At 40.6% G+C, this 20,662-nt stretch overlaps 1 protein-coding gene across 1 annotated transcript in view; it reads left to right on the top strand.

Moving 5' to 3' along the window:
• Window positions 1-255: 255 nt before the first annotated feature.
• Window positions 256-20,662, top strand: part of LOC311273650 (uncharacterized protein) — a 30,948-nt gene continuing 10,541 nt past the window's right edge. Inside the window, exons 1-5 of the mRNA XM_084380787.1 lie at window positions 256-317; window positions 1,937-2,002; window positions 9,217-9,273; window positions 10,121-10,255; window positions 10,506-10,718. Of these exons, the coding sequence (XP_084236913.1) occupies window positions 1,948-2,002; window positions 9,217-9,273; window positions 10,121-10,255; window positions 10,506-10,718 (460 nt within the window). The 5' untranslated portion in view covers window positions 256-317; window positions 1,937-1,947. The remainder of the gene's footprint in view (window positions 318-1,936; window positions 2,003-9,216; window positions 9,274-10,120; window positions 10,256-10,505; window positions 10,719-20,662) is intronic.

Raw genomic sequence — 20,662 nt, 5'->3', positions numbered from 1 at the left:
GCGCTACAGTTGTCAAGTTGCTTGCGTTATGAAGCACTAAAACAGGAAGTCGAACCAAGTGCGTACTTTCGCGTTAAATTAACAAACATAATAGCCTTAGGTCTAGCTTACTACCCTACCAAAAGTATTTCTCAAAAAGACAAAACAGTAATTATTCTTTTATTTTGGAAAACGGGATGTTCATTTCCGGGGACTTAACGGTGCACCTGTACTGTGAGGCGCAGCCGTGCAGATTGAAGGAATAGACGAACCAAGGAGGAGCAAAAGAAAGATAAAATCTCGACTGTATGTCGACAATGAGGACGAGACCACACAGTGTAAGTATATTTTAATGGTATCTGTCTTTTTTTAAGTACAAATTCAGGCTCCGCAAATTTGACTATGCCAACTTTCTCCAAAGTAAATTTAGCTAGCTTAATTTCCCGACTTCTAAGCTAACTTTTTACTGTTGCTGTTAGCTTTTTTGCATTACTTAATATTAAATAGGGGAAAATTAAAAGTCAGAAGCTGTCAAAGTCAGACGTATCCTCAATATGTTTTGCAGTTCTGTTAGGTCGAGCTACATACTGATAAAGTTACTGTAGACTACACATGTGCTCGGAGAAAATTACTTTCGTTTCGCACCCAGCTCTCCCCTCCATCTACTCCACGAAAATCTGCTAATACTGCCAAAATGGCTGCTGTCAGTTTTTATCCGTGGGCCATGAGGCTACTAAATTCTTCACACAATCATATACATTAATACTCACAATATTTTTGTTATTGTTTATTAATCTACAGTATTTATCGTTTCCAAAATTATATAATATAATTAATAAAATGCACCTTAACCTCTTCCACTCCCACCCTACTTTGAAGCAAAAACGAATAAAATTCTATGCTCAAATTATTATAGCTGTAGCTTCTGAACCACTTTGACTATATCCATAAATGAGAGCTTGCCAGGAAGGGGACACTGTAGAGTTTCTTGTGAAAGTGTCAGAAACACTTCAGGTATTAGCCTAGTTGCTCCGTGTTTTGCCCATACAGTCTACGGTTGTGACATTCTGCAGCAGGGGCAAGCGCAAATCGTGGCAGTGGCAGTTAGCCTTGGCACTTCCGGTGGCACCGTGAGGTGCCGCGGCAGCTCTCGCTGTTTGCTGTGGCATCTCCAGGTGCCACTGACATGCCGCGGCATTTACCGACCTGCCACGGCACCTGAGGCTGTTTGAGGCACTTGCCACTGACTTGCCGCGGCATTTACCGACCTGCCACGGCAACTACAGCTGTTTGAAGCAGCTGCCACAGGATGAAGTGACTGTGGGGCTGTTAAATGATAGTTTTTAATAAAAAATAATGGTAATAAAAAGTGATTCAACCATAAAGACTTGGCACATAAGAATGTAGCATTATCAGAGCACTTTCGGCTCCGTGTTTTGACATGACGTTCAACAACACCGCGGATTAGCACACACATACATTTACAATTCTTCTTCTTCTCCATCTTGTACACATTTACGATGGAATAAGTTAAATCTTTATTTATATTGTCTATTGACCTTTCCGGAAGCTGGTAACATCAACATCCGTCTTCCTGTAACTTCAAAATCAAATCGTGAGACCGCCTCCCTCAGTTGAACAGCGGTTGAAACGAGGAAAAAAAAAAGATTTATAACGACGGTTATACTTTTGGACTGATATTTCGTGTATTATTGCACAAAATAAATGAGAAATGAAATAAAGACAATGCTGAATTTGAAAAAAACAAAAACAAAAAAAAAACACGATGAAGCCACAGATACCAAAAATGCCATGTTTAGTGTTGTAGTAAGAGGGTAATAAGACAGCTGCTTGAATTCTCGTCATGCTCCATGTATTATGACCTTTAAACTTTATGTTACATTCATGAAAGTTGTTTCTATGTCATTAATTCTTTGTCTGCTCCAAAATGTTACAGCTGCTGCGAATATGCCTGAAAATCTGGCTTCAAAGAGTGGAGAGCTGGAGAGCCAAATGGTGACAGGTAATCAATTCTGATTGCTTTTATATGTTTAGCCTACAGAGCAGGGCTTTGCTTCCCAGTTTTGATGTTACTTAACGTCCTATAGGGCTCCAAAATGACGTTTGAATATTCATTGTAAAAATAACACATAATTCAAAATATTCAAATATCTATTTGCGCATTATGCCAACAGGAGGACCCACTGATCAGGTTGAGCACCCACTGGGGGGCACGCCACCCCATGCGCATTTATCTGTGCTGCGCCTCGGCCCCTCAGCTGTGTGTCTGTGGGTTGCTTGTGTGTGCGTAGCCTGTGTGAATGTGTGTATTAATCCCTCGCGCGCTCTGTTACACCCCGTCCTGATATACAGCGATGCGACAGCGATGCGACAGCGACGCGAGCGAGCGAGGAAAAGTGATTAGAATGTGTACTTTTCAATCAGCTTGTCCTGACGTGCCGTGAGCGACATCGCTCCGTCCAGCGATGTCGCTCAACCCTGAAATTATCGCTCGCGTTGTCTCTATCTGGATGACATTTCGCGGCGGTGTCCCGCCCCTAAACACTTCTTATCGGTTGATAAGTACACGCTGCTTTCTATTGACAAGCAAGTTATCAGAGAGAGGAGAATATGAGAGGAAAAAACACTCAAAGATGTGAAAAACAGCAACGAGGAAATGCCCGGAATCTCAAAATAGCGCTGCAAGTTTGTTTACGTCCCTCGATAATTTGATTGGTTTGGATTCTGAATCAATAGAATATACTCGCGACAAAATCGTCTCGCTGCATATCAGGACACCCTCGCGCGAGTTTTCGTTGCCGTTTCGCTTGCTCGCTGTATTTCAGGACAAGGTGTTAAGATGAATAAACACAAATCGCCGCAGAGGGCGAGCCTGGCACAGAGGTGCACACTCTGGCGCATATAACACAATCGGTTAACGGCACCGAAAGGAAACTGGCTCTGCTCCGCGACTATTTCGCATCCAACGTCTATGTTAAGCACACGTTGTTATTGATATTGTAGCATCCGACCCGACGTAACTACAACAACATAACACAAACTTATGCGACAGCTCTCACTTCTTCCTCTGCTCCTCCTCACTCACTCACCTACACACACACACACACACACACAGGACTCTGTCTTCCTCAGTTTCTCATCCAACCTGGCCATACACATTCACAGTTCATAACAAATCAAATCAAATCAAATCAAATTTTATTTGTATAGCCCAAATTCACAAATCACAGTTTGCCTCAGAGGGCTTTACAATCTGTACAGAGACGACACCCTCTGTCCTTCGACCCTCGATTCGAGTGAGGAAAAACTTGCCCCAAAAAAGGCCCTTTTAACAGGGAAAAAATGCGGAAGAAACCTCAGGGAGAGCCACAGAGGAGGGATCCCTCTCCCAGGACGGACAGACGTGCAATAGATGTCGCATGTACAGAGCAGATCAACGAGATCACAATGTATTCAATTATAAGCGATGGTTGACAGGAGTGAAAGTACACAAAGATGTATTACAGCAATAATGATGAAATGCACATGGAAATGTGATTACTAGTGATAACAGTAGTAATGATCAATGGCAAGGATGGTATGTAGCAATGCAGTACGATAATAGTAGTGGAACGTATGTAACAGAGATGTGACTAATATTAGCGACAGTAGTGGTGGGTGTCAGGCAGGGTCATGGCAGTAGGTGCATCCACGATCAGGCAGGGCCATAGCAGTAGGCGCATCCACGATCAGGCAGGGCCATAGCAGTGGGCGCATCCACGATCAGGCAGGGCCATAGCAGTGGGCGCATCCACGATCCACGACCCGGGCGCGGCCAGGATCCAAGGGAGCCTGTAGGACTAGAAAGCACAAGGACTCCGGGGAAGAAGCAAGTCAGTGACATGCAGAGATGGGGCATGTATACAGGCATAATGTATACAGATGGAGAGGAGAGGAGAGGGGAGGAGAGAGAAGCTCAGTGTGTCATTGTCCCCCGGACTAGGCCTATAGCAGCATAACTAAGAGCTGGTCCAGGACAGGCCTGGGCCTGTCCTGGACCAGCCCTAACTATAAGCTCTATCGAAGAGGAAGGTCTTAAGTCTACTCTTAAAGGTAGAGAGGGTGTCCGCCTCCCGGACCAAAACAGGAAGATGGTTCCACAGAAGAGGAGCTTGATAACTGAAGGCTCTGGCTCCCATTCTACTTTTGGAGACTTTAGGAACTACAAGTAATCCTGCGTTCTGGGAGCGTAATGCTCTAGTTGGGTGATAGGGTAATATGAGCTCCTGGAGATATGATGGTGCCTGACCATTAACAGCTTTGTAAGTGAGGAGAAGGATTTTAAACTCTATTCTTGATTTTACAGGGAGCCAGTGCAGAGAGGCCAGTACAGGAGTAATATGATCTCTTTTCTTAGTTCCTGTCAGTACACGTGCTGCAGCATTCTGGACCAGCTGGAGACTCTTTAGAGACTTGTTAGGGCAGCCTGATAATAGAGAATTACAATAGTCCAGTCTGGAAGTAACAAATGCATGGACTAGCTTTTCTGCGTCTTTTTGAGACAGGATGGGCCTGATTTTTGCAATGTTACGTAGATGAAAAAATGCAGACCTTGAAATTTGTTTTATGTGGGAGTTGAAGGACATATCTTGATCAAAGATAACTCCCAGATTCCTGACGGTGGTGCTGGAGGCCAAGTTAGTGCCATCCAAACTCGCTATATCATTAGATAATGCATCTCTAAGGTGTTTAGGACCAAGTACTATAACTTCGGTTTTATCTGAGTTTAACAGCAGAAAATTGCAGGTCATCCAGGTCTTGATGTCCTTGAGACATGCATGGAGTTTAGTAAGCTGATTAGTTTCATTTGGCTTTATTGATAGGTATAACTGTGTATCATCTGCATAACAATGAAAGTTTATGGAGTGTTTCCGAATTATATTTCCTAGAGGGAGCATATATAAGGTGAATAGTATGGGTCCAAGCACGGAGCCTTGAGGAACACCATGACTAACCTTGGTATACAGGGATGACTCATCATTAACATGTACAAACTGAAATCGATCCGATAAATAGGACTTAAACCAGTTTAATGCGGGTCCTTTAATGCCAATTAAGTGTTCCAGTCTCTGTAGTAGAATGTGATGATCAATGGTATCAAATGCAGCACTAAGATCTAGTAAGACCAGGACAGAGACAAGTCCTTTGTCAGAAGCGATTAGGAGGTCATTTGTAACTTTCACCAGTGCCGTCTCTGTGCTATGATGTGCTCTAAAACCTGATTGAAAATCCTCATATAAACTATTTTTATGAAGAAAGTCACATAGCTGGTTGGCGACTGCTTTCTCAAGGATCTTGGAGAGGAAAGGGAGGTTGGATATAGGTCTATAGTTGGCTAAAGTTTCTGGATCAAGATTAGGCTTTTTAAGGAGCGGTCTAATTACAGCTAGTTTAAAGGATTGTGGTACGTATCCTGTTAATAGAGACAGGTTGATCATTTCTAGTAAAGATGTGCTAATTAAAGGTAAAGTTTCTTTCAGCAGCCTAGTTGGGATGGGGTCTAGGAGACAAGTTGTTGGTCTAGATGAAGAAACCATCGAAGTTAGTTGGTGGAGGTCAATGGGAGAGAAGCAGTCTAAATATAAGTCAGAATTTAGAACTGTTTCTGAGGTTCCTGTGTTTAAAGATACAATAGTGCCAGTTGAGGGCAAGCGATGATGGATTTTGTCTCTAATAGTTAAAATTTTATCATTGAAGAAGCTCATGAAGTCATTACCACTGAGCGTTGTAGGAATACATGGTTCAGTAGAGCTGTGACTTTCTGTCAGCCTGGCTACAGTGCTGAAAAGAAACCTGGTGTTGTTTTTGTTTTCCTCTATTAATGACGAGTAATAGCTTGCTCTGGCATTGCGGAGGGCCTTCCTATATGTTTTAAGGCTATCTTTCCAGGCTAAGCGGGATTCTTCCAAGTTGGTGGAACGCCATTTCCTTTCAAATTTCCGTGATGTTTGCTTCAATTTGCGGGTATCCGAGTTATACCAGGGTGCTAACCTCCTGTGCTTTATAGGTTTCCTTTTCAGGGGGGCAATAGAGTCCAGTGTTGTTCGCAATGAGCCTGCAGTGCTATCAACAAGATGATCGATTTGTGAGGAACTGAGGTTAGTGGAGGAGTCCTCTATTATATTGAGACATGGCATTGAGTTTAGTGCCAGCGGTATAATTTCCTTAAATTTAGCTACAGCACTATCAGATAGACATCTAGTGAAGGAGTTTTTGCCTAATGGTGTGTAGTCCAGTAATAGAACTTCAAAAGTTATTAAGTGATGGTCTGATAAAAGAGGATTCTGTGGAGAAACTGTTAGATTTTCAATCTCGATACCATAAGCTAGAACAAGGTCAAGGGTGTGGTCAAAACAGTGAGTTGGTTTATGTACACACTGAGAGAAGCCAATAGATTCTAATAATGAGATAAATGCAGTACTAAGGCTATCATTAACGACATCCACATGAATATTAAAATCACCTACAATAATTACTTTATCTGATTTGAGGACTAGACTTGATAAAAACTCAGAGAATTCAGATAAAAATTCTGAGTAAGGACCAGGTGCTCGATACACTACAACAAATAGAACTGGCTGTAAAGTTTTCCACGTTGGATGTGAAAGACTCAGAACAAGGCTTTCAAATGAGTTATAATTTAATTTAGGTTTAGGAATGATTGACAGACTTAAGTCATAAATAGCTGCAACACCACCTCCTCGGCCGGAGCCTCGAGGAATGTGAGTATTAATGTGACTGGGTGGAGTGGATTCATTCAGGCTGACATATTCTTCAGGATGCAGCCAAGTTTCAGTAAGACAGAATAAATCAATATTACAATCTGAAATTAAGTCATTTACTAGTACAGCTTTCGATGACAGGGATCTGATATTTAGGAGTCCGCATTTAATTCTCTTGTCTTGTTTTGAGATTGCAGAGTTGCTGTTAATTTTTATTAGATTTTCATGCACAACTCCTCTTCTGTGGACTTTTGATTTGATTAATTTAATTAATTTAGGTGGTCGGGGGGCAGACACAGTCTCAATGAAGTTTTGGGTGTGCAACTGATCTAATGGAAGCTCAGAGAAGCGTGTAAGACTGCAGCTCTGCCTCCTGGTCTCAACTCTGGGTTGTCAGGCTGGTTGTTGGCTAATGAAATGGGTTAAATTTCTAGAGATGAGAGCCGCTCCGTCCAAAGTGGGATGGATGCCGTCTCTCCTAATGAGACCAGGTTTTCCCCAGAAAGTCCGCCAATTATCAACAAAGCCCACATCGTTGGCTGGACACCACCTCGACAGCCAGCGGTTGAATGATGACATGCGGCTGAACATGTCATCACTGGTTAGGTTTGGCAGGGGCCCAGAGAAAACTACGGAGTCCGACATTGTTTTGGCGTAGTTACACACCGACTCAACATTAATCTTAGTGACTTCCGACTGGCGTCGCCGGCAGTCATTACCGCCGACATGTATTATGATCTTACTATATTTACGTTTAGCTTTAGCCAGCAGTTTCAAATTTGATTCGATGTCGCCCGCTCTGGCCCCTGGGATGCATTTCACTATGGTCGCTGGTGCCGCTAACTTCACGTTTCGTACTATGGAGCTGCCAATAACCAGAGTTTGTTTCTCAGCGGGTGTGTCGCTGAGTGGGGAAAATTTGTTTGAAACGTGAAGCGGCTGGTGGTGTAACGTGGGCTTTGGTTTGGTATTATGCTTCCTTCGTTCAGTCACCCAGCCGCCCTGCTGTCCCGGCTGCTCGGGAGTTGCCGAGGGACGGCTAGCTGAAGCTACAGTTGCTCGGTCCGCACTAGCTAAGTGGCTAACTGCAGCAGTTACAGTCGGAGTTTCCATGCTGCGGAGCCGAGCCTCCAACTCACTGAGCCTCGCCTCCAACACTACAAATAAACTACACTTAATACATGTACCAGTATCACTAAGGGAGGCAGAGGTGTAACTGAACATCTGGCACACTGAGCAAGAGAAAAGAGGAGAGCGAGAGGGAGAGAGAGAAGCCATCGCTAGCTGATAGTGGCTAAGCTAGGACACGATAGATCAGCCAACAACACATCATAACAACATTACTGCGGGGTCGCTACAATATTTTCAGTTGTGCAGTCGGCTTTTATTAATAATGAGCAATGAGCCCGGTTCAGGTGTGCAACCCGGCGTGCATGGAAGCAAATATTATATTAACATTAACTTAAGTTTTACAGTAGGCTATACAGCACGAACATTAAATGCTCTGAGCAAGCTGTAATAAACATGGAACAACTTTTCTTTTTTAGCTTACACAGCTTGCATACAGTATAACTGTATCTCGCTCAGTCTCGTAGTTTCCGTCTACCGTGTCTGCCCAAAATCTGAAGAATTAACAAACAGAGCTTCTAAAGTTCGTTTGGAGTCCAGACCACTTTCTCTGAGTTTGGGTCCGAACATCCCGTCATCGCTCTCTGCATGTGCCATGGCCCACGGACGTTTTTTGTAGCGTCTCACTGCAGGTGCAGCTCATGTGACCTGTCCCTGACCCGCCGTCATACAGTGCGCCCACTCGCAAAGCAGTCGCTGTTTTATTTATTTTCGTTTTTTTCCCCACACTGTTTTTTTCCCCACTGTTTATTTAATAATTGAATATTAATTTTCACATTTGAATCTGGATTATTTTTTCTTAAATATTCGAATATATAGCCTATTAGAATTTAGAATATTTGTTGACAGCCCTAACGTCCTACAGCAGTTTGTAAAGTATACCTTCCTAAGGAAGAACAGAGATTTAAGAGTGTTTCCCAAACTCTTCTTTTGCAGCAGCATTAAGGGAGACCTGCTAAAGGAACACGTTACATTAGAGCTGTCTTTTCATTGTGGTGTTGACAGTGTTTGATCAATGACAAGAGCTTTGATTGCCTCACCTGTATAGCTTAAAAAATGAATAAATAAAGGTTTAAACAAATAATAATAATTAAAAAAACCATGATGCACAGTGTTGCCTAATAAGGCTCAAACTGTGACAGAATGAGTGGAGAGCATGAGATGAGATAACTGTTGTGTATTTTGACATGCTAGACACTTTTGAAATTGTTACAGCTTTGTAACCATGTGCATGCCATTAATGTAATGTTTCGATTAACAGGTTGCACTGTAGATATCATGTTGTGTTATCTCCAATAAAACCATGAACTCCTTTCCCTTCTTAAAGCTGTGCACCACATTGAGGACTCAGATTGTGACGCAACAGGACCTGGATCTAGTAAAGGTGGATTTTTTTTTCTTTTCTTGTTGTTGATGTCTATGTTTCCCTGATTCCAACATACTACTTGGAAAGAGCCTCACACCCTGAATTTTTCAGAGTAAGCTTAGTGTAAAAATGTAAAAGGCAGGTCTTCTTTAAAGTAATATTACTCTGTATAATAACCTGCTCGTTTGTATGCCTCAGGATGAATTAGCTGTGTCCAGATATATTACAGTATGTTATCAGATTTTCAGTCCTTACATGTGTCCAAATGTCTCAGTAATCCCTCGAAGGGATTTCTTCAAATATGTCATTTTCGAGTCAAGAATGAAAGACTAAGGTTTTTTGTTTTTCCTTTTTTTTTGGCAAAGCCAAGGTCAAGGTGACCTGACCTAACAACACATTTTAAGACATAACTGAAGAAATGGTTTATTATGACACAGTTTCAAACAAATGTTCAATAGAATAAAATCAGAGAAGGGATATTTCAAATGCACTTGCTCTTGGATGAGCTTAGTCACTTTGTTCAAAGAACCGCAACACAAAGTGATCGTAAGGCACACATCGCGGACGCATACAATTGGCAGCTGGTATTTCTAGTTTTTGCACCTTGCAGACTGTCAGGGTCCTACCCTATCCTTATAATTATTCAGCACTTAACCAGTTGACTCAGCTCCTCCTCTAACTTAGATGTATGTCTTCTGTTGACTCATTGTCCTGTTTGCTTCTCACACAGTAGTGCCATTGCCTCCCAAAGAGTTCAAAACAAAACATCAAGACATAGAAACACTATTATTTTTGAAATGTATTTGTACAATAACTACAATAAGTTGAATGCTAAAAGTTTTGATGACTTGTCATTCAAATGCAGCTCCGACTTTCGTGTCTTCACTGAAGAGGACCAGATTCGAAAACAATGCACTTAAAATTAAATTGGATGCTGCGAGGGAGAAAATAAAAAGTCTTCAGGAGGAAAGAGACTACCTAAGAGAGCAGCTGTCCGACGGTAAGTTAATATACTGTACTGTACATGTAAGAAATGAACCTTACTGTTACTTGTGTAAGAAGAAAAAAAAAGTAATTATTAATGCATCTTACCTGTCTTGGAGAAAAGATATTCAACTTCTGTGTTGGTTACTGTAGGAAATGTTTGGCCATCTTTGATGATTTCCATAGAATAAAGGGATTGTCGCACAACACAATGCATCCTGTAATCATAGTAATGACATGAACATTGCCTTGTTTGTTTCTTTCAGCTTTGGAAATTGCAAAAAAAAAAGGGCCCACCCCAAGCACGGCAGTTCCACGCGAGGAAGAACTGTCTGACAGTTCTTCCTCTTCCTCCTCCTCCTCCTCCTCCTCCTCCTCAAGTGAGCCTGACAGGAAGAGGAGGAAGAAGAACAAAAAAGACAGGAAGAAGAAAGGGAAGACTGCAAAGAAGAAGAAGAAGAGCAAGAGAGCAAAGAGAGGTACATATAAGAAAGATTTTTTTTTAAATTATTGAATCAGCCTTAGAATAATGGAGGTACACTTAAAGCTTCAGTTGGTAACAATTATTCAGTCATATTTGCTGGAACTGTCACTGTATTCTGATAGTAGGACAGTAAATGGGTAATTTAGGACAAAATCCAACTCCTATGACTCCACCTACAGCCTGCAATCGTACTTGACAAAATCCAACGCGACCGGAAGCTCTCCACCAGTCAGGTAGAGGCAGAGTTTCAGGTAGAGGAATGGTGAACAGTGAAAAAGTCTGAGGGCATCTATTGGACAGCTTGAGGCTGATGGGTCTCTGGACTGTGGACTGTGTTGCTTTAGAAAGGTACTAAGGAGCAGATTATGACAGTTACCTTGTTGGTTTGTTTTTCATTAGCTGGGTGTACGCAGAAGAATTCCACAAGAAAAAAAATAAAGAAAAACACAACTTCTGGGATTTTAGAGGTAACCTTCTACAGCAATCTCTGGATTGTTTGGTTACGTAACAGGGTCAAGCACTAAATATATAACATAAGTAAATACTGTTGGTTAATATTTGGCTGTTGCTTTATACTGTATGTCCACAGCTACCACCAGAGATACAGGAATTGATCTTATTGGAGGTGGTTCTTCACACAGGAGACACAGCTTATCTGACACTGTCACTAGTGTGCAGGCAGTTCAGAGACATAGTGAGCAGCAATGCTTTCAGGCGGAAGGCTCACATTTTGTGGATCAAAAGTGAGAAAAAATGTTGGCTTTCTACTTAACATTCAAAAATTCTGCTAATTTTACACAAAACGGAACTAAAGCCTTGTTAGTCATTATGCATTTTTAAATGCAGGTGTGGACAGCAAATGGGACAAACGTTCCATGTCCTACCAGAGGGAAATGGGTGACATGTACAAAATTTCAATCTGCTGCTCATGCCAGAGACAGTACAAAGAATGTTCAGGTTGGTGTACAGTTGTATCTGAGGAAGAGTATTTTATTACAAAAGAAGAATAAGCTTCAGTTGTTGACAGTTATTTTCTTATACAGGTTATGTAGGAAATGGCCAGCAAGGTAACATCCGAGGCATGTATTCAGAGTGTCTGCACCCTGGCTTCTGCAGCCATTACTGTCAAATGGATGCTGGGATTAATGATGAACAGGTACTTTATGTGTACAGTGTGGTCATTGAGGGTCAAAACAAAACATTGTGTGATAAAAAAAAATTTGATCATGCAACTTCTTAATAATTTTAATAATAATAATAATAATAATAATAATTATAATAATAATAAGGGCAACAGTGAGAATGATGAATCGCGTCTGAATCCCACTCTGAGCTGCTGTCGAATAACGACTTTTCTTGAGTCTTGGATGAGACGGTGGATCAGAAGGTTTCCGAAAAAATCACCAGGAGTCCTCAAAGTAGAGTGCAGTTAAGCTTTTATTGCCGGCAGTAAGAGCTGAGATCATACATAGACAATGTCCATGAACAAGTGATCTGATCTAACGCCCCTGTTGTCGTGTCTTAAACCCAAGAAACGGGGCACGGCCTTTTGGCCTCAACCAATCCCAACTCTTGCACGTTTCTGCTGACGCTGGGTTTTTTCCACAGAAAGTCCCAAACTTTTCCGATGCACCTGGCCGTACTGCGGACGTGCCTGATATCATGAGCTCATCTTGGTTTTTAAAAAAAACCTCAGGCACTCTTCAGAATACACCATTAGCTTCGACTCCTTCTCAGTTCTGCACTTTATGTAACACTTTAATTTCATTCTTACATATGTGGTTATATTTTATTCCAAGTTAACACAATACAGTAGTTTAATCATCAATTCAATCAATAGGTGCATGTTTAATCAACTAGTGCTGAGTAGTATGTCTTAACCATTAATTTACGATTCCTTCCCATTTTGATTAGTTTCTTTAACATCTCAGTTTTATATTACCAGTTGTCACTATCCACTAACTACTTATATATGGTTATATGGTTATATTACACTACACTGCGTACTGTATGTGTAGGGAAACAGCTAAAGTAAAATCAAATAGCAGCTCACATGCACAATCAATGAGCAATTTCAATTGCATTTGAACATAGTCAGGTAATAAAAAAGACAGCCCTATCTCACACACACCGCTGCTGTACACATATGCCCCCACCTCCTCTCACTCAGGTTAAGTATATTACTGTAATTTGAAGGTCTGACTTCAAGTCTTCTACACAATTCAGGGGTGCGTTTCCCAATATTTTATTTATTTTGTAAAATCCTTGGTGGCACGGTGGTGGAATGGTTAGCACTGTCACCTTACAGCAAGAGGGTCATGGGTTTGAACCAATGTCTATTGCACAGTCACAATCTTTATAAGCATAATTCACATGTTTAACATCATATCTCTAAAATTTGTTGTTTCAGTCTTAACCCCTGAGCAGGCCATGGACCGGTATAACAAAGTGCTGCAGGCTGTTAGAGCGGGAAGATCCAAAACAGCAGCATACCAGAAGCTGGGGGTTGACCGCAAAACAATAGCTGACATGGCAGCGATTTCAGAGCTGCATGCAGCAGCTCGTGACACATATCAGGAGATGCGGTCTGCCCTTGGAAAAAAGGAAACGTTAAGCGCCTTCTCTGCCCGGTGCAGAGAAAAAATAATAAGTGTTTCACTGGAAAACCTCATAGAGGAAAAAAAAAAATCAGGGAAGTTGCTTGAAATTCACTCGAGAAGCAAATAATTCTGATAGTCCAACATTTTGGCAAATTGGCCCATTGCCATAATCCCTATAGTCATAGCAGTAGGTTCGTTACCTTTAATTGTCGGTGCAAGCTATTTTTAGAACGGCGGAGCAGAGCCATGAGCTACTCAGAGCTATGCTACAGAGGCTAATGGGATTTCTTGGTTTCCCTCATCAAACTCATCAAATACACAATCCAACAACTCCAAAACGCTCTGGTGGACAAGTTGTGACCATGAATTCCCCTCTCAACAACTCTGTCTGGTAACGTTCTGTTATTAGTCTCATAGCGTGGTGAAAGTGCAGGTCACAACTTGTCCACCAGAGCGTTGTGGAGTTGTTGGATTGTGTATTTGATGAGTTTGATGAGGGAAACCAAGAAATCCCATGAGCCTCCGTAGTGTAGCTCTGAGCAGCTTGCGGCTGCGCTCCGCCGTTCTAAACATACCTTGCACCAACAATTAAAGGTAACAAATCTACTGCCATGACTACAGGGGTTATGGCAATGGGTCAATTTGCTCAAATGTTTAACTATCCCTTTAAGATGTTTACAGTTACAGCTAACCTGAAGTTTTTTGAGAAATCAATGATCAGTTTCAACAATATTGTACCTCTTCTGTCTTCTATGTGATTTTCACACTTGGCATCATGCTGCAGGCCAGTTTTGGCCCTCATGTTGGACACTCCTAATCCAGACAAAACAACAAAAGGAAATGTTTAGAAGCATCAATGACAAAAACTACAAATAGCCTTTGATACACACAAACACACACACACTACACATCCAACACATTTGTCTACTTTTTGGGCCGTCTGATACAAGTCACTCACATCCAGGACTAACTTTGTGCCGTCGTCCATCAGCTTCATTAATATTTCCGAAAGCTTGAGGCTCGATTATTCATTCATTACCACTTACCTGTGGGCTGATTTGCTAACTTTAAATGTTTACAAAGTAAAATTATTGATTTTTGTTTACAAAGTTAAATTATTGAAATGTTTACAAAGTAAAAATATTGATTTTTAGTTCTGATTAACATTGATTTTCTGTTGTACTTTTTTGAACTTGTTTTGTTTGGACATATTGTTAACAATAAAGTTTGTAGTTTGACTGTGTGTAGTCATAACTATGTATTGTACACAAAATGGTAATTAATGGTCAGGTAATGATAATGATAACAATAACAATGCTTTGTCTCACTTTATGTAAGGTACACAAAAAGGGTAACTAATGATTAAGTAATAATTAAGTACTCATTACCTACTCATTTTGATGTCTCACTTTACTCTAAGGTACACAAAAAGGGTAACTAATGATTAAGTAATAATTCAGTACTCATTACCTACTCATTTTTATATCTCACTTTACTCTAAGGTACACAAAAAGGGTAACTAATGATTAAGTAATAATTCAGTACTCATTACCTACTCATTTTGATGTCTCACTTTACTCTAAGGTACACAAAAAGGGTAACTAATGATTAAGTAATGATTCAGTACTCATTACCTACTCATTTTTATATCTCACTTTACTCTAAGGTACACAAAAAGGGTAACTAATGATTAAGTAATAATTCAGTACTCATTACCTACTCATTTTTATATCTCACTTTACTCTAAGGTACACAAAAAGGGTAACTAATGATTAAGTAATGATTCAGTACACATTACCTACTCATTTTGATGTCTCACTTTATGTAAGATACACAAAAAGGGTAACTAATGATTAAGTAATAATTCAGTACTCATTACCTACTCATTTTTATATCTCACTTTACTCTAAGGTACACAAAAAGTGTAACTAATGATTAAGTAATAGTTAGTTCCTCAGTAATTTGATTAGGAGTTACTGAAGAACTGAACATTAACTAATAGTGAGTTCCTCATTCATTCCAAATTTATTTCATAGCTACTCAGAAGGTAATTGTGTGCACCTCAAACAACTATACTGTGAACAATGTTTTGATTAATATAGCCTACAGAATAACATGGATGGTCATATCAATGTGTATGTGGTCTGAACATCTCAAGAATCCTGCTGTCTGTGTTTTTTTCTTAAAAGAACTAATTGTAAAGATGATGAAATGACCTCTCATTAGGCGTCACTTTTCTTTGGAAAATAAAAAGGTTAATGGACAGGTTATTGAGTAATGATTCTATACTGATGAATTAACTATTTCACTCATCATCAAGATGTGATTACTATCTATTAATTATCTATTAAATTTGATCATGAGTTAATGAAGAACTGACCATTAATAGTTCATCATTAGTTCCTCAGTAACTACTCCTCTACAATTTGGTCAGGAGTTCCTGAAGAACTGACCATTAACTAATAGTTAGTTAATCATTAGTTCCTCAGTAACTACTTTAATTGGGTGTACCTCAGTTCCTCAGTAACTACTCATTAGTCCCTTACTAACTACTACTCTGATTTTTGATCAGGAGTTACTGAAGAACTCACCAATAACTAATAGTTAGTTAATTATTAGTTCCTCAGTAACTACTGTAATTTTGTGTACCTTAGTTCCTCAGTAACTACTCTAAGTTTGTGTCCCTCAGTTCCTCAGTAACTACTCATTAGTTCCTCATTAGTCCTTCATTAGTTCCTCATTAACTACTGTAATTTTGTGTACCTTATTGTAAAGTGTTACCTATTGTCTCTGATATGGCAACACTATTCCACTTTTTAGTTTGATCTGAATGGGTTGTGCTGATCTCACCAAACCTACATCTGTTTTATGTTGTAACCATAATACCTGTGATATTTGTTTTAGCAAAACCTCTTGTTCTATGGTTGTCATCATTCGTGTGTGTGACCTGCTACTTACTAATACCCTTTCTGCTGTCCCTTCATCACTTGCCCTCAATGACATCCTCATATATTGTTTATTAGCAGCAATGTGAATGTTTTTGTTTTTTGTTGGCAGCCACTGTTGCTCCTGTAATGCTGACTTCATCATGGGCCCGAGGTTGTGTGACTCATGACCGTCCGCTATCATGAGTGTGACATGTGGGACGGAATCTGGGACCTGGAACCATGATTGTAATTCAGTCGTGAGCGTTACTGCGGCTGCTGCTCCATGTGGTCCTACGTACACGTTCGAGCTGACCACATAGAATGGTTTCTTGTTGATCAGTTCTTCCCAACACTCCTTATAGTCTGTATGTGACTGGTCTTCATCATACATCATGGTGCAGTGTGGTGGTAACTCTGGTTCATATGCAGTTCCCATTTGTTTCACCATCCAGTCTTTCCAGGCCTCCCATTTCTGTTTCAACTCTGATGCTGAGGGCCAGTGGATCCAGTAAACAGCGGGTTTAACTTCGGTGACAGGTTCTTTTATTACTTGCACTGTCATCAGTCTGTGGATGGGGTCGTTGGAGAAATCCACACTCAGTCCTTCCTGTGTGCATATTATGTTAGCCTTTAATGGGCATAAAATGTCTCTTCCTAGTAGGTTGATGGGCGTGTTTTCTGAGTACAACAGGGGCGCTGTTATGGCTTTTCCAGCGATCAGCATTGAGACGGGCTGTGTTAGGGGTATTACCTGTGTTTTCCCAGAGAAGCCTATAGTTTTTATCGATGATCCTGATAGGGGGAGTCTAGAGCTGGCGTTTCCAATACAGGAATAGGTGGCCCCTGTGTCCACCATAAATATGTGTTTTTGATTTTGTATTATTACCTGTATTGTTGGCTCATCTTGTGGCTGCATAGAGACCATTGGTGTCATAAGCTCCCCTTTAGGCTTCTCTGGGCATCCCTATTGCCACTCTCTTGCTGGTCCTTGGCATGGTTTTGTTGGACAGTCTCTTCGGTAGTGTCCCTTTTTGTTACATCCCCAGCAGACCTGATCGTCTTTCTGGTTCATATTCAGGTGACTTTGGGGTCTTGACCGTCCATATTGGTTTAGGGCATAGCCCCGTCCTCTACGATATGGACCTCCTCTCTGTAACGTTTGCCCTCTGTAGCATATGTCTCCATCAGGTAAGTGTTCTTCTTTGACCTGCTTCTCATATTTTTCTCTTGCTGTTCGGGTTCCAGAGTTGCATGTGTTCTTCCTGCTCTGGCGCCCTCTCGTGCTGGCTCCGCTTTTTCCTGATACTATGCTGCCAGTGGATATGCTGACATCATCTTCCTCTCTCAGGCTGATCGATTCTTGTTCGCTGTTATCTTCTGTTACTTTTGTTTTTGAATTCCAATTTATTTTTATTTTTCCCACCATTTCTCCCTCCATGGTGCCCTGGGCTCCTCTGACCAGAAATTGTCCTGTTGGAGCTTCAGTGGTACTGCACCTTCCAGTTGTATTTGGTGCATATTGGGTGGAGCTGGCCACTGTGGGGCAGTAGGTGTGGCCTGTGGGCTATCGCTGGCCTCTTGAGTCTCATTGCTCTGTAGTGCTGGCATTTGTCTGATATTCAACACATATCTGTGCAGCCTGTCTAAATGATCTCAGCACCTCGCTCTCCCTGGCTCGTGTGCCCTCTCTTATGCTGCTTGTGTCCTCTGCATTGTAGTGTTTGATGTTCGCAACACTCCCTCGTTACAACAAGCTGCTTCAAATGTTCCTTCCAGCGGCCACTGTAAGTTTCCTGATGTCCGTTTATGCCTTTTTTATGCAGAGTCTATTCTGCTTTTCGTAATCTGGCTGCATTCTTACTACCAATACCAGCGGAGTTAACACCCCTTCCCTCTTTATCATTTTAGCCCCCGTATATCCCTGATCTGCTTCTCCCTTTACTCTAGACCTCTCTTGATATCTTTTTTCCTCTTTTGTTCTTATCCACACCACTGTCTTACTAACTGTTTCACGTGGTTTAAGTCTTTTTTTTTTCCTTTTTAGTTTTATTTATTTGTGTTTGTTTCTTCTAAGTTGGATTCTACTTTAAATCTTCATCCAACTGTCTTCTGTGACTTCTTTAATAATGCTATGAAATTTGCCTGTTTCTCACTCTACCTTCTCGGAAGATAACAGCACTGTCCAGCCGCAGATCTACCGCCCCTCTATTTCTCCTTGCAAGAGTTAACCCCTTCAGGGATCCCTAGAATGGGATTTAATGGAATAATTGTTTTAGGTAATGGATTTTTGCAAAGATGCTCCAATATTGATGATAATATTCGAGGGGTTCACAATCCCCTTAACACCTCTCTCCACGCTACTACAGGAAACTCTTTTTCAGTTAATGCTAAATTGACAACTTTAGTCAAATGCCACAACTTTTGGCTAATTTCTTGTTCAGTTTGCCAATGTTCTATTCCCTCCTCATCAATATATGTCTGTTCAAGCCAAAAATGAGTTCTGACTCCTGTTTCCCTGTCTCCTTCTGCAGTATAATAATTATCAGTTATAATCTCATATTCACTGCTGTCTCCTCCATGTGTCTTATATAATATATATAGTATATAATATTTTTATCATCCACTTATTTTATTATCAACTTATTGTACTATTATAATAATATAATATATTTTTATTCTATTTAGTTTATGATTATTAGCTTATTATTGTTCTATTATATTCTTTTTACACTTTATTGCATCAAACTACAATTATTTTTATAACATTAGTCTAATATTCCAACATTTAACACAGCACATTTAATACTTTAAGCCTTAATCATACAGCATAGTTATACTTTAAGCCTCAATTACACAGCATAGTTATACTTCAAACGCACAACAAACACGCTAGTGATGCCAAAGTGCCTAGGACTTTTAATTCTTTTGATTTTATCCTATTTGCAAATAGCAAACTATGTTTTTGATTTAGTTTTTTACAGGGATATTCAATTTGCCCTGTCTCTACAACTTGACCTTTCGTGGTTGTAGGTTTTTTATCTTATCTTAGAGCTCTTCACTCCCCTCACTCCTGGCCAGTCTCCCTTTTGCATGCAGTTACTCTCTACTCCGTCACTATGCCTTAGCGACGTTTGTGCACATTAAATCATATTCATATGACAGCGCTCTTCCCTGGCGCTCATTAAGCCTTCTGCCTTTACAGACCTATCTCCCCGCTGGCTTCTTGCCACTGACTGGAGGTACAGGCTGCAACTACAGTGCTTACTCTATTTCTCTTATTCTCTTTTAAGTCACACTCTTGTGACACATTACCGCCAATTGTGCGTGCAGACCCCACGCATCATTTGGCCTCTTTAAACCCTGAAGTCGAGGGCGACCGTACTGCTTTTATCTCTTTTTCCTTATTTTACAACTTTACAAACATCATACAACATATAACAACTGTGCCTTGTTTGTACTGATATATCACGATAAATATACCCTCTTGGTTCCTTATTATGCACAACCTTTTTATTGGTCCTAATCTTGAAAACTCTTTTTTCTAAGAATCAAAACAACTAGCTTCAACTTTTTCACGCTGATTTTTGGTGATACTTTAACATCAAACTATCATGAACTACACAATTATGACAACACTTTCATTACATCAGGGATTTTTACACAGTCTATTTCACTGTACTTCAATGCAACAGGTTGCTCTGCTCTGTTTTGCTTCTGGCTTTTAATGAAGTATTTGACCTGCTCTTACTGCTAGCCAAAACAATCCCCCCGCGAACACCACTGTAGCAATAAGCCAGCATGCAATACACACATTCAGTGTTACCCTGTCCCAATATTCTGCGTCATTCATTCTTATTCCGCACCATTTGGTAATATTCAGTTACAAACATGAACACAGTGACATACAAGACAACACCACACAGAGTGCACAATACAATAACTTCCGATTTAATCTTGAGATACACTTCCTCTACACTCAAGGTTATCCTTCTGCCTTTAAACTGAAACATAGACACAGTAACATACAAGACAAACACAACACTGAGTGCACCCAGCTTTTTCTCCTCATGGAGATGTGTTTATAGTTTGTTAATTTAATATCGGATTAGGTTTCGGACGAGTGAGCCTTTATGGGGTTTTACCTTTGGGTGGAAATCACACCTGCATTCAGTCACCAATTCAAATTTGCAGATATTAAAGGCTCTGCTTACCTTTTAAACTTTGAAGGCCGTGGTGCTGAAATGCAGGTTGATCCCCTCCCTCTGGCGGACCCCTCTTGGTGGCTCGATCTCGTCCCATCTAGGGGTGCCAAAATGTCGTGTCGACTTCTTCTTCTTTGTTTGTTCAAAACGGTTTTTCAGAGTTTCAAAAAGATGCCAATAAAACGAAATAATCTCCAGGAGTCCTCAAAA

This window comes from Pagrus pagrus (assembly GCF_965226575.1).
Source record: "Pagrus pagrus genome assembly, chromosome: 18".
NCBI classification, from domain to species: Eukaryota; Metazoa; Chordata; class Actinopteri; order Spariformes; family Sparidae; genus Pagrus; species Pagrus pagrus.
This window is presented reverse-complemented; position numbering and strand designations above follow the sequence as displayed.